Here is a 15989-nt window from a genome sequence, read left to right on the forward strand (position 1 = left end):
AGCCAGAAGAATACGTCAACCTAGTGCAAAAGTCTGGTGAAGTTGTTCGGCTGGGACAGGATTGGAAATCTTATGACCTGAAGACTTTAGTTGAAAAGACTGTGAAAAGTGTCTCGGCATTATACGGTATCGTAATCTATAACCAGGCAAAATGGAACGCATATAGATTTTGAAACTTAAAGATCAAACTAACGAATGCGATTAAGAGCATTGTTTTTCTGAAGGAATGTCTAAAAAATGACCTAACACCTAAATTCCTGAGAAAATATAACAATAAACACAGGCACACCAAACAAACTCATAATACGCAAAAAAGAACAAACAAAATCTGGCTGAAAGAAGAAATAAAGTTTTTATACCGTAAAAAACAACATCTTAACAACGAACTATACCGAATACATTTAAAGGTATCTAACGAGTTACCACACAGCTATTGGGATAATTTTCAGCAGATCACGACAGAAAAAATCAGGAACTTAGCCACCAAAAAACAGAATACACTAAATAAGAAGTTAGAAGCACTTAAACAACCATCCAAACCAAACCCAAAAACCGAAACTCTGAACACGAACTCTCCTACCTTTCCCAATGAAATCACTGAACACAAATTCCACCCACCCGTAAAAAATCTCACAAATACGTCTTTTAACGAAATGGAAACTGTTATCTTGAGCAAGGGACCCAAGCACAATTGGGGTAACACATCAACTTTCCAGAACATTACAACTACTATCACCGAAATAGAAAACGCCATACAGAAAATCCCACATGAGCTACGAGACGAAGTCAGATATGATATTAAAAAAAGGCTCCCACAATATATTGACAAAATTCACAGTAACTCCCAAAATAATAAATCAACCAATAAAGTACACATAAACAAACTCAAAGATAAGATAAAACAGAATAATCTACTAATAACGAAAGCCGATAAGGGCAATACCACAGTTATTATCGACAAAGACCAATACATATTGAAAACCAAAGAATGTTTTCAAGATAACACTTTCCTCATCAAACGTAAAGACCCAACCAATAACATACAAAGGAACCTCAAAACCTTTTAACAGAAGTAGAATCCTCTAAACTTATAGCAATGAATCCTCAAATACCTACTGCTAAAGCTTATCCCAAAATACACAAAGAACATATTCCAATGAGACCTATTATTAACTACAGAGCAAGCCCAACCTATAAACTTTCGCAATTTATTCAACGATTTCTCAAAAAGCACTACGTATTCTTAGCTAATAAAACAGTACGGAACTCAATAGAATTTTGTAATAGGACAAAAGGATTAAAGATTGAACCATATCACAAACTCGCATCATTTGACATAATAAACATGTACCCAAACATTCCCACAAAACGAGCAATAGAAATCATTGAATCTAACCTAAAAAGTCATAGCAACCTAAGCACTTTGGAAATAGAAGAGTTCATTAAATTACTTAATTTTGCCATTTTGCCATTAGCAACAACTAAATACTTTAAATTCCATGATACTATCTATCAGCAACAGGGTTTACCAATGGGATCTCCCGCTTCCGCTTCTGGTATAATTGCCGAAATTTACATAGACTATTTAGAGCACACATTCATCAACAAAATAGACCATATATTTTTTTGGTGTAGATTTGTTGATGATATCTTTATCATCCTCGACAATAGGTCCACAAATGAAACTGATATATTAGATAGACTCAATACAATAGATTCCCATATAAAATTTACCATGGAATCCGAAAACAATCACAAACTGAACTACCTGGACATAACGACAACTAGACACGATGACCACCTTTCTTACAGAATATACAGAAAACCCACGCATACCTCAAATACAATTAAAATGGATTCCGTTCACTCCAACATACACAAAAGAGCAGCCTACTATAGCATGATACACAGAGCATTCAATATACCGTTAACAAAAGAAGATCTAAACAAAGAATTACAATTAATTCATGACATAGCTAAAAACAATGGATTCAAGAAAGAAATGGTTAACAAAATCATTCACAAAATAAAATCCCAACCCAAAACCAAACTAACAAAAGTAAACGAACCCAAGAAAGACTATGCACTATTCACTTTCAATAATGTACACATATACCCCATAACTAACATTTTTAAAAAACATAACCTAAGAATAGCATTCAGAACTACACACAATAGTACCAACATCATACACAATGTCAGGACAATCAACAGCAACAACAAATACAACCACTCAGGGGTATACCGTATCAAATGTAATAACTGCGAGACCAGCTATATCGGACGTACCGGTAGAAACTTCCTAACCCGATATAACGAACACATAAACGCAGTGAAACACAATCATTTTTCCTCAATAGGACAACATGTCGCAGACTATAAACACAGTTTCACAAACATCGATAACGATATGCAAATCCTAAACATAAACCCCAAAGACCCCCTGCTCAACATAACAGAAGAATTTTACATCACTCTAGATCAGTACACCAATCCAAATTACAACATAAATGAAATCACAGAAAAAACTAACATCATCTTCAATACAGTTATCCCCGCCCTAAAAAACCCTTACCTTAAGTTAATCGATAAACAGAACGCAACAAGCAACAGAAAGACACCAAACAACACACCCAGCTCCATCCCTACCCGCACAACAACTCTCCCTACCCCTCCTTCCCTTCCCCTCACAGCAGCTAGTATAAGCCCAAGAAGAACACGAAGTAGTACATTACAAGCTCGCATGTCAAACACAACTCAGCTACACCAACAACAGTAAGTACATATTCCATTTCACACACATAACCCTTAGACATTCCTCCACACAATATCACTTATAACTCAATCTTATCTTCCACAGATAAACATATCATTGCACAGCTACAAATGGGAAAGGAGCCACTACTTTGAAACCAATGTCATCCAAATTTACGGACACCAAAAAGACAACATGAATTGGTTCTAATAAAAGGGCAACACACACAGCAGAGCTGAACATATTTTACTTGAATTTCATCCATACATTTGGCACCTTTTTAAAATTGAAAGTGTTTTATCTCACATACGCACAGGAAGACAAAACTTTTATCCATGCAATTTTACAATCTCTAAGAATAGCAGCTGAAGTGTACAACTGTGAATAAGACTTAAATACAGAAGTTAGTCGATGTATTGACCACCAAGCAAGAACGAATGTTCATATGCATGAAGTGTTTTTATATATTGTTTTTATCTTGTACATATATATAAGTTAGTTTAGGAAAAGACGTGCTTTATACACTAGTTTTAAGACCTTCAACATTTTAGACATACAGTTGCAATATTGTACAGAATGACATATCCGCCAGTTCACGCTAAGACGTGCCCCATTTGTATGTAACTAAATGTACATCATCATCATATGGCATTCCTTCAACACCACAATCTTAATCAAAGCTTCATTATATAAATATGTATGTATGGTTCAGCTGAAGATGACCTTGAATATGAGGTCGAAACCGGTCCTGTAGTTTAATATATACAATAAATAAGTATTGATTGGTGGAAATCCTCTCCTATATTATACGGTATTTCAACTTCTCTCAATGAAACGCATTATTTTCAAGAGAGATACAAAAGCTGGAATTGTGGTCAATGTACAACAACAACAATGTGGGTATGGAGAGAAACATCTTAAAGAAAGGCAAAACATGGGTTTCTATGCACCCAAACCCATTTCCAATTGGCACTCTTGTTGCAGAGGCAAAGGTGGTTGACGTTCAAAACCTGTTGATGAAGCATTGTAGTGTGCAATGGGCAAATGATACTCGTCTGCAGTATTATAAACATATGATTGAACAGCAAAGTGATTCAAAATGTGAATACAAATGTGGATGACAAAATGTATGAACAAAGACCTGCAGAAAAGAAGCATAATATTGTTTTTGTAAAAAAAAAAAGCCATTACCTTAATGCCTAAACTTCTGTAACCACTTACGTTTTAACATTGTTAATTCAGAGGATAGAATAGAGCACTATGTTATTAATTGTGAAAGTTGCACTTGCTCTAAAAAAAAAAAAAAAAAAAATCCTACAACACATGTTTCCTCTGTTCCTTTCAATTTGAGTTACAAAACTGACAATGTGCAAATAAAATACACAAAATTCTTGGCAACAATGGCTTCAGATCTTCTAATATTCTGGATTCTTATAGAAATCATGAATGACAAATAATTCACCAAATTGAACTTTGTAAGTATAATAGTATAGAGTTACACGTTTTTCTCATTTTACTTACAATGTTAAGAAAGTCACATGACAGATATTGCAACTCGCCCCCTCACTTGGAATTGTAATTGAGTAAAATATTTCTCAGGTAACTGTAATTCAGCCCAATTACTTTTATCTTGTACTATTCCCATCAGTGTTCAGGGGTTGTAGTAAGAATGTAAAGGAGAGGGTGTATTAGTCTCTGGCAAGACCCCAATTAGAGTATGGTTCCAGTGAATGGGACCCATACTAGGACTAATTTATATGAGAACTGGAAAATCTGAAGGAAAGCAGCACAATTTGTTCTGGGTGATTTCTGACAAAGAAGTAGTGTTACAGAAATGTTGCAACTTTGGTCTGGGAAGGCTTGGGAGTAAGGAGACGAGATGCTCGATTAAGTCATATGTTCTGAGCTGTCAGTGCAGAGACTGGATGGAACGACATTAGTAGATGAATAAGTTTGAGTGGCATTCCTAAAAGTAGGAAGGTCCATAATATGAAAACAATGGTGGAATTCAAGAGAAAAATATTCGGGAAGATATTCATTTATAGGATGAGGAGTTAGGGATTGGAATAATTTATCAAGGGAAATCTTCGATAAATTTACAAGTTCTTTGAAAATATTTAAGAAAAGGCTAGGTAAATAATTTATAGGGAATCTGCCACCTGGGCGACAGCCCTAAACATGGATCATTGATTGATTTACTGATTGATTGATTCATTCATTCATTCATTCATTCATTCATTGATTTTAGGCTTGTTCAATCCTCTTCGACTCATTCTTTCTCCTTGTTTCCGTTTGCGGTATGCCTGGAACTTCTTTAAATTAAAAACTGAAACTGTCATAAATTTCTCAACTATTTCACAATTTTTCATGCACCCAGTCAAGTTTTCTCGCAAATATGATTACAGACATCAATAGATCTTGTAGCAAAAGATCTTAGAGCTAATTAGGAACTAATATTTAGAGGCCCCATGAAGAAAAGAAGAAGAAGATCAATAGATCTTATGGAAACGAGATGAACAACACTTCACACACACACGCTGTCATGACGTAGTCCCCAAGTTACACTAACTTTACTGCAATCTCTGAGTTCCGATTGCACCACAAAATGGTGGATTCATGTACCGGTCACTGTTGCACCATCTGACCTTGAGAGTTTTTTTTTAATAAATTGCTTTACGTTGCACTGACACACATAGGTCTTATGGCGATGATGGAATAGGAAAGGCCTAGGAATGGGAAGGAAGCGGCCATGGCCTTAATTAAGGTACAGCCCCAGCATCTGCCTGATGTGAAAATGGAAAACCATATTCAGGGCTGAGTGGGGTTCGAACCCACTATCTCCCGGACACAAGCTCACAGCTGCACGCTCCTAACCGCACGGCCGACTCACCCGGTGAGAGCTATTTGGGTAGACTCTTAGGATCTTCCTCTTTTCAAGTCAGTTATTATATTTTTTCCAGCTTGTATAGTTTTGACATTATTGAAGGAAATCTGGTGTACATATTTTTCTGACTAGTTAACTTTTACTAAGAGATCCAGTTGTGGGACAAAAATGATAGATGTGTTGTATGTCAGAATATTAGAACATGTGACTGGCTGTCAACATGGTAAGTTAATTTGTATGTTGCATTAACATTTCAGACGATACCTCCTGCTGCTCATGACTGACTCACCCAGTGAACAAGTTCCAGACGTGCCGTTCTGGGATCAAACATTTGCAGAGGAAATTGAAAAATCTCTCAACAAACCCTTCTACTTTGCGGCTGAATTCACTCAGGTGAGATCTACGAACAATGTGCAATTCCTTACTATGCATCTGTTACAAATGTGAATGACAGTAATGATTTCAATTTTAAGCGACTCAGCTATGATGTGCAGGTGTTTTGACTTCTTGCCAATTAGGCTGCCTGTGCGTCAGTTTCAATGTTCCGTTTTACTTTGCCACATGTCCGAGAAAGTGGATCTTTATTGGTTGATAAACTGATGAATTTTAATTAACTTTGTCCATTAAGGGGGACATATAACAAACTTGATTTAAAATGTAGCCATACTTTCCAGTGTCAACTCAGTTAACATAACATTAAAACTTTACAGACTGTCAGACGCTAATTCACCGACCTCGATAGCTGCAGTCACTTAATTGCGGCCAGTATCCAGTATTCGGGAGATACTGGGTTCGAACCCCACTGTCGGCAGCCCTGAAGATGGTTTTCCGTGATTTCCCATTTTCACACCAAGCAAATGCTGGGGCTGAACCCTATTTTAAGGCCACAGCCACTTCCTTCCCATTTCTAGCCCTTTCCTGTCCCATCGTCGCCATAAGACCTAACTGTGTCAGTGCGAGTTAAAGCAACTTGCAAAAAAATGCTAATTCCATGAACCTACTATGCTGGCATAGTAGGGGGAGAGGTGATACTCCCACGTGGCACGTCCCAGGTGGCGGATAGGGGGGCCCTTGCCAGCAGACTTGAGCGAAATAAAATAGCTCTCGCGGACCAAGCACACATTCCCCTGTGGGTGGGGGGACACAGGCAAAGAATACACCCCACTGTATCCCCTGCCTGTCGAAAGAGGTGACTAAAAGGGGCAACCAAGAGATGATAGAATTAGAACCATCAGACTACTTGTAATTAGTGATACCGAGCTTGATAGCTGCAATCACTTAAGTACGGCCAGTATCCAGTATTCGGGAGATAGTGGGTTCAAACCCCACTGTCAGCAGAATGAAGATGGTTTTTCGTGGTTTCCCATTTTCACACCAGACAAATGCTGGGGCTGTACCTTAATTAAGGCCACGGCTGCTTCCTTCCCATTTCTAGCCCTCTCCTGTCCATCGTCGCCATAAGACCTATCTGTGTCGGTGCGACGTAAATCAACTTGCAAGAAGAAGGATGTAATTAGTATCACCACGCGGGGAACACTATGGGTCGCCTTTACTTGTGTGTAGTACCATTATGTTAAGTACACAATAGGTTTGTGATTAGTAGCGACAGTGTGTGAATCAGGGTGGGTTTTACAGTGCCTGTGATTAGTACCACTATATGAGCGACACCATGGGTCTGCCTTGCCTATGATTACTACCCACAATGTGAGGAACACCACAGGATAGTACGAGTCCCTATGATTAGTACACCATAGGTTTGCATTGCCTGTAAATGGTGCTGCAATGTGAGAAACACCATAGGTCTGTGTTACATGTGTGTATTACATTACCTGTGAGTAGTACCATAATGTGTGGAATACTGCGAGTCTACACTACTTTTGATTAGTACCGCAACATGACAAATACCATGGTTGTACTTTTCTAGTGATAAGTACCATTATGAGGGGCTGATGTCCTGGATTTTGGATTTGCTTTAGAAGCAGTACCTTGATCAGTAATACTACTGTTTAACACTAGTTTCTGGGAATGCGGGGCATTGCACGTCGGATCCACTGTTTGTTTTAAATTCATATCCATCCATTCATTCTTTATCATCATATTTTTTTGAATTCTGGTCAGTGGATGATTTTGGACTTTTAATTTGTTATTATTATTGGCATATAATGAATCTACAAGTATTAACATAATGAAGAAACTTCTCTGCTTATCTAGACTGCTGATGCTAAAACCATTGTCACCAAACACTATTTTAGGACTGTGGTCATGGAAAGGCAAATGGAAAGTTTTGGGCAAGCATACTGTTCGCAGAGAGGGTGGGGAAGCAGGGAAGGAGATTGGAACGTTGTGGTTGCTTTCTATTGGATGTTAAAATCTACCATGGAGAGGGGAGGGGAAAATAGGGGTGGAGCGAGTAGAGTGTTGTGGAACCTTCCTTCATCATTTGGAGACGGGAGAGAAGGTTATTAACCTTCTTCATGTTATAATGGTTTTTTTTTTGTTTTTGTCTTTTTTTTTTTTTTTTTTTTTTGGTAATAGGGATGAATACAAGTTAATGATTTTAAGTAAATAACGTATGAAATTGAAATAGGGAGTGTCTATTAGAAGTTATTATTATGATAAACCATACTCTAAAGGCCGTTAAGCGCTAATTTAAAGAGTAAGTGTTGTCCAGAAGTTACGTGAGTATAGCGAAGAGGGGGAATTTTTTAAGTGTGTATGGTCATTTAGGTTAATTACGTTAACATTTTTTTTCTTTTTTTTTTTTGCAATGTAAATTTTGATTGCTTTATTTACTTTTATTTTTGATGTGTAAAATTGTTAGATCTATGTTGATGTCTGTGAAATGGTGTGAACTGTCAGCTCCCCAAAGGCTGAATGCTGATTAAATCTGATCACGTTTTTGTCTTCCTTGTATCTCATGTGGAAATTACGTTTTGTTTGACCTATATATGTGGCACTGTAGTTAGGTTCTTGGCACTTGAGTTCATAGATTCCTGACTTTGAGAAAGGGTCTTTTTTGTTCAGGTTGCACTTGTTGATGTGTCTCTGCAGTGTGTTGTTCATACTAAAGGCTACTTTTAAACCTTTTTTTCTTGAAAATATTAGTTACTTTGCATGTGTTCTTGTTAACGTAGTTGAGAACCACATATTTTTTCTTGTCATGTATGGTGGTTTCCCGGGCATTTTTCTTATGTTTATTTAATAGTTTATCTACTGTGCCCGGAGGGTGTTTGTTTTCTTTTGTGATTTGTTTAATGATCTGTATCTCTTCATTGAAATCCATAGTGTTCCATGGTATAGAAATAGCTCTATGTATCATTGTATTCAGTCTTGCTATTTTGTGTGTGTAAGGGTGGTTCGACACGTTGTCAATTGTGTGCGATATGTGAGTTTGCTTTCTGTATACTTTTTCCTGCTTATTGTGCTGATTGTGATGTCTAAATAGTTTATTTTCTTGTTAGTTTCTGGTTCCATTGTGAATCTGATGGACTTATGTAAAGAAATTAGTGTGGTTAATAACTGGTGTGCGTTAGTGATGTTATTATCACATATGCATATTTTGTCATCTACATATCTGCTCAGGGAAAGATTCCTTTTGAATGCCTACCGTAAAACAAGGTAACTTCGGCCACTTTTTCATATATTTTTAAAATTAAATTGTGAAATATTCCCTCTAATTTTTTGAAAAATATAATACAAATTCTGCCATGTTTGTTCTTCATTTTTAAATATGAATATAATTATCATTGTTATTTAGTAATGAATAATGATTATCGAAAGTGTGGCCGGAGTTACCCCGTGTTTTGGGGTAACTTCGGCCGCCATAAATATAATTCAAGAAACGAAGTTTTCTTCGATGTAGTGTTACTTTGGCCACCGTTAATGTTTTTTTAAAAACTGCAAACCGCCCAGTATCAACAATCACAAACAAATTAAAACGATTTATGGTGAAACAGATGTATAGTGATCAAATTCACATTTTCCCCAAAGAAGAAACTATTTTATTTAGCCTAAGCATACAAGCATTGTATGATATTACAAATTACATGTTGCACTGCATAAATATTTGTAATGGTACAAAAGATAATAAATAAAAGGTACAGAAATCATAGAGCCCATTTGTATGGAGAGAAAAGGTGGTCGGGAAAGAAGCAATCTTGTAGACTGTCCTCATAATACACTGTATTCTAAATTAGAAAATATCTGGGCCATCATCAAGTCCTTAAATGTGTATCGTCCATGTCAACTGATACCCGTCTATTTATCATTGAAAATGGAAACTGTATTTCCTCTCCCTGTCGGGATAAACTTCCCTGTTTATTGTTATTGTGCCTTTACTAATCTCTTCTAAACTGTTCTTGAAGTAAACAGGATTGTAATTACGATATCCGCGGCCGCATAATGTTTTTCTGTACGTTCTTGGCATGGCCAAAGTTACCCCGGAAGAGGACAACTTTTAACACAAAACTATTCCCTGAAAAACCTATTTGAATAAAATGCATCAAATTGTGTTGATCAGTTACCACATGAACTTACATTTTGACCCCATAAACCACTGGTATGGAGAATTGAATGGTGGGGCTAGAGAACAGTTTGTTTTCTGTTGTTACCAGACAAGACAATAGTCGGGGCTACGAAAAAAATCGATTGACTCAACAATGAGCCCGCCAATGTTATTTGGACTACTGAGTGTTGATAGAGCATTCTATTGTATGAGCATTTTAGTTGTTGCAAGTGGTTCATCTTTTCCAGTATAGGAGGCAGGAGAAAATACGTGTTGCTATTCGTCGTTGGCCGAAGTTACCCTATATGGCCGAAGTTACCCCACTTTACGGTACCTTCTCCACGGTATATTTTAACATCCAATAGGAAGAATCCACAACATTCCACTCTCCTTCCCTGCTTCCCCTCCCCTCTCCACGAACAGTATGCTTGCCCAAAACTTTCCATTTGCCTCTCCATGACCACAGTCCTGAAATAGTGTTTGGTGACAATGGACTTAGCATCAGCAGTCTAGATAAGCACAGAAGGTTTTTCATTATGTTAATACTTGTAGATTCATTATTTTTTGTCAATACTTATTCATATTATCACCTAACTCTCTATCATTGACAAGTTTACGTAGCATAAACAATACTGTACATATATACGCAGTTTAAGTGATTTGATAGAATCTGAGGATACTCTCATAGTACAAAACATATCATTCTTTGTATACTGTGTTTATAGTGTTATAATTTATATTGAAATTGTTGTGTGTTTGACAGACTGGAACGTTTTTTGTTACATTCAATGCCATTTGTAATATATTTGTAAATTTTACTTTATTGTTATTATTGTTGTTGTTGTAGGGAGTATTTAAAAGTTAATGATTTTGATGAAATAGAAGAGTGAAATTAAATTAAAGAGTCTCTTGTAAGACATTATATTTAATTATGAATAATTACCTACTAAAACATTTAGAGTGGCTAAAATGCTGTGAAATTTCAGAGAATTTGCTACAGATAAGAATATTCAAATCCACATTCCAGACATTTAAATCAGAATAATATCCTACTGAAGCTATGGTAAAGAAATTTTATCAGGACGGTTTTACAAGTTTACTTAGGAGATGCATCGAGGTAACTTTGTAATGGCAAATGATTCATTAGAGAATTTTTTTCTTTTTGGCAACAATTACCGATAAAATCTTAAAGAAGTCCAAGAAATTAGGGTCTGAAAGTTTCAAAGTGCTGTAATAATAGTCCCTGTGAATAAGGATCCTGTGTTGTAACAATTTCAGAATCAGAGAAAACTGCAGTTAAAGTTTAACCTTTACACTGCCATGCTTTGATGACCAGGCAAGCTCTCTGGACCAGGTTATTTTAAAAGAAGAAGCACTTTTACAGATAAATTTTTACTTATACTGTTAGTGGAACGTCCCATTTCCTGATACGGATTGGGGATGAAGCGAGATTATATTTTACAGACAGATGCCTTTCCTGATAGCAATCTCAGTTGAAGAGCTAATGATGAAATGAATGGTGGTGGATGAAATTGGATAGGGATGTGGAAGGAATCAGCTGTAAACTGCAGAAAACCATTCTCAGGAAAGGAGATGGTGGGGTTCGAACCATCTGACCCCCGCCCAAATACAGAGCTTGGCTCCATAGCCGTAATGTCTTAACATGTGTGGCCATTCTGCTCTGTGATAATATTACTGGAATATAATATAAAATTGGTGATTCCAGAACTGGTGTCATCAAAATCATGAACATTTGGGAAAAGCATATCTGAGGAGGTGGTGACATTTTCTTATCAGATTCATCACCACCACTTTCTCTGACACTTTCTTGTATTTCATTATTGCCCCTCATATACTCTCCATCTTCCTCTTCAAAACAGTTCATCTCCAGAATCACTGTTAATGAAGAAAAGTTCAATTTCTTCATCAGCAAAAGATGTAAGTATATTTTGAGACGGCATGATGGCTACATGATAGCAGGAAAGACACTTCAACAAAGCCGGAATAACATCAGATCACTTTGAAAACTTGCAAAATAGAGGGTTATTTTGGCAATACTGAAGTTCTTTGAACATTCCCATGGAAATTCAAAGCATTTACAGGCTTGACAAAATAGACACTGCACCAAAACATAAATGTACATAAATGTTCTTTGGTGGAAGAGGCGCCGCGTTCAGAAATGTATATATGCAGGTTTGGCATTGAATAGGTAAAGTTGTTGATTTTCATACCTCAGGCCATTCATGCACTGTATAACTGTTAGTCAGGATCTTTTTTTTCTTTACGTCACACTGACACAGATAGGTCTTATGGAATCGGCCGTGGCCTTAATTAAGGTGCAGCCCCAGCATTTGCCTGGTGTGAAAATGGGAAACCATGGAAAACCATCTTCAGGCCTGCCGACAGTTGGGTTCGAACCCACTATCTCCCGGATGCAAGCTCACAGCTGCGTGATCCTAACCGCACGGCCAACTCGCCCGGTCAGGATCTTCTTGTAACTGCAATTTTTCACCATTCTTCTACCAATGCTTATCTAGCATTAAAACTGGCAGCGATGTGATGGTTAGGAGATGTGTCCTCTCTAATTATTCATTGTCAATGCTACCTTAAATTAGTATTTACTATACAGGTTCTCTCGTATAAACCCAAACCGAACGCACGGTGGTTGTACTCTGCAGTATGGGAGGCCCGTGCATAGTTCTTGAACTTGCAAGCAGCCTGCAGGTGTTTGACCTGTCAAGCATCAGTTGCCAGTCTGAATCTCAGCTGTTAACATAGTTATCATTGCAATATTCTGTTTTTGTATGTAAAAGTTCTGGTTTCATCTTAATGGCCGTGTGAATAGTCATAACTCTCGCTAATGGTGTTTATGAAGTCCCTCATTATGACAGGAAGATTGATGTTTGATGTGCTGTTAATGCAAGACAAACAATTGGGCCTATTTCTTTTTGAGATGACAGTAAATGCAGAGAGGTACCAAGATGACATTTTGACGCCGTTCTTCCATCAGTTAACGGAAGAAGAAAAATCGCGTGGGTGGTTTCAACAAGATTCAGCCCCTGTTCATACAGATGAAAGTTCCCTTCTTACAATCTTGGAAGTGTTTGCAGACAGAATGAACAGTGCTGGTCCATATCTCCCTCAATCTCCAGTGTGTGATTTTTACTTGTGGGGTAAACTGAAAGAAAAAGTGTATCGAACAAATCCCCACACATAGGACAAACTGAAAGAAAACATTACAGTGGCAGAACTCACTCGCGTCAGCCAGAATGTGGTTACCAGATACAATGGCTGTATAAAGCTTCTTTGCTCAATGGTCAGCATACTGCTCTTCATTTCAGAGAGCCTAAACTTCGACTCCCGGCTGGATGAAGGATTTGGACAGTTTATAGGTAATTACTGTGGTTTGGGGGCTGGGCGTTTGTGTTTGTCTCAATATACTACTCTTCACATACACACAGCACACTGCACTACTAACCACCACAGAAACATACAACAGCAAGTATATCCCTCCACATACGGAAGGGGGTATCTGGCCGTAAAACTGGGCCAAATCCGTATCGATTGCTCACCCCAATGAATTAGAATCAAGGACAGGAAGGGGAAACTGTAGGGAATGGCTGAGGATTTATTATATATCCCTTTGGTCCAGCTTGATGTGTCATCTGATGAAAAGATTTTTCTGATTTCTACTGGATTATGGGTTCAGGAGTTTTGTGTGGCCCAAATTTAACAGTTCTCTGGTTTGTGTTGCAGGAGGAGCTGATTGACAGCAGTCCAAAGGCTCTTCAGTGGAATCATTCCTCAAGTGATGGAGTCTTTGGTCCTGTATCTGTGCCAAGTCCATCTGAAGGAGTGACCTATACCGTTGTTCTGGTGGCTGTGCTTGAGTACCAAGGCGTCCACAGCTTTTCGCTCAGCGAGAGTGAACCCTTTACAGTGCCATGGGTAGCTTGATGACATCTCAATGATTATATTCAAGGGATGACTCATATTTTTGGAAAAAGGATGCTATGGTCCCTGTAATCAAGATTTTGAGGTTCGTAATGTTGAAACCAAGGATAAGCTTATTCTTGTACTATGAATCTAATGACTTCTAGGGAAATACGACAAACTGTATATAAATTCTTACTTCTCTAATTATTAACAACCTTATGGACTCCAAAACATTGCAAACCCAAACTGATAATCTATGATCTCCTGCACCCATCTTGGATCACCCATTCATTTCATATCAAATTCCTTTCTCTTTGATTAAGGTAAGCTTTAAAAGATATTTGGAAATCAATGTAAATATTATAGCAGGTGGCACTTCCATGGAGAAGCAGCTAGTAAATTGGGCTGTGTGTAACAAACCAGGTAAGTACCTGGGCTATCAGGAGATGAGAGATTATGAAGAGGTACTTCTGGTAAGTAAAAGAGGTACAACTACTGTCCGCACACTTTATCTTGATGCATTTGTGTACGGGGTGAGGAGTAAGGAGCGAGCTGTCCCGGTATCGATAGTGCTGCCTGGTGCTGCCAACTGCATGAAAATGAAATCTGAATTGAATCGAGAATATGATCGATCGATATGAAATTTCTAAACCGTTATCGTCTTAAGCCAACAACTATGTCACATACACATTATATAACATTATAAAACATATCTCTCGATGCGAATCTTGTTCCTAGCATGAATTCTATACTTTGACTTTGATGTGTAAACAACAACAGTACCAGTACGTAAAGTTTACGCCAGATGTCGCACAACGATGCTTAAGCGATTCATAGTTTGTGTTTCAAAGGTTGCCAGTATGAATCTCGAAGATCGCTGAGGTCGACCGATTCAGCACTAGGATGTAAATGCACCAAGATAAAGTGTGCGGATAGTACCTGCTCCCACTCCCCCCATGGCACTACAATACTGATGGGCCTTGGCCTACCAAGCAACTGCTTCTCAGACTGAAGGCATTTAGATTAAGAGGTGAAGCATGGTCAGTGTGACAAATAAAAGAGGTATAATGTTTTTAAAAAATTGAAGAAGAACCTTAATTTTACAAAATATAGTACTTCAAACATCCTGGCACTCCCATGGAGAAGCAGCTAGTAAACTGGGATATGTGTACAGAACCAGGTAAGTACCAGGGCTAAAAAGATACTTGAAAATAAAACAAATATGGTACTGTGAAAAGAATGACCTTTCAATTTCAACAAATTTAACAAAATATTTTGAACAATCTGCCACCCTGTGAAGATGTACCTTGCAAATTGGATTGTACTTGATAAATGTAAGTACCAGGGCTATTAGGAAAAGAGCAGAATATGAAAATTAATCTTGATAGGTCTATAAGTATTTTGGTTCTTTGAGGAAATTCCACCTTCAAAATACTATAATTATTTATTTTATTCAGAATAACAAAGTTAATGGAACATATTTTGTCTCTTTAAGAGACATCCTCAGCCACAAAAAGGAATAAAAAGCAAAGATAGACATACATTTTTAAAAAACAACACTTTCTTTACTTTTTCTTCTAGACCCCTGCTCTTTTTCTAATAACGGGTCATTTCCTACTCGTCACCACCGATTTTGCTCAAATTTATAGAACATGCAGGGCTTGGCTAGAAATGAAAGGACCCGAAGTGGGAACTCCAGATGGCCAAGCGTATAGAAAATAAAAATTAAAATGTAGACGCGGCTCTCGCACTGAATAAGCCACTTACGTTAGTGCGCACGCCGAACAGTTGTTGGCGTAGCGGTAAGAGCTTGGACTAGTAATTCGATGGTCTTGGGTTCGGCTTCCCATGTGGACACTTTTTTTCCTGTCAACTTTTATATTATTCATTTTCCAATTACACAAAGAGAT

The 15989-nt window shown here is 37.6% G+C and overlaps 1 protein-coding gene across 1 annotated transcript in view; it reads left to right on the top strand.

The window, feature by feature from the left end:
- Positions 1-14268, top strand: part of LOC136873786 (uncharacterized) — a 788774-nt gene extending 774506 nt beyond the window's left edge. The window contains exons 30-31 of the mRNA XM_068227569.1: positions 5897-6032; positions 13900-14268. Coding sequence (XP_068083670.1) covers positions 5897-6032; positions 13900-14100 — 337 coding nt within the window. The 3' untranslated portion in view covers positions 14101-14268. The remainder of the gene's footprint in view (positions 1-5896; positions 6033-13899) is intronic.
- Positions 14269-15989: the final 1721 nt, after the last annotated feature.

This window comes from Anabrus simplex, chromosome 5 (assembly GCF_040414725.1).
Source record: "Anabrus simplex isolate iqAnaSimp1 chromosome 5, ASM4041472v1, whole genome shotgun sequence".
Lineage (NCBI taxonomy): Eukaryota > Metazoa > Arthropoda > Insecta > Orthoptera > Tettigoniidae > Anabrus > Anabrus simplex.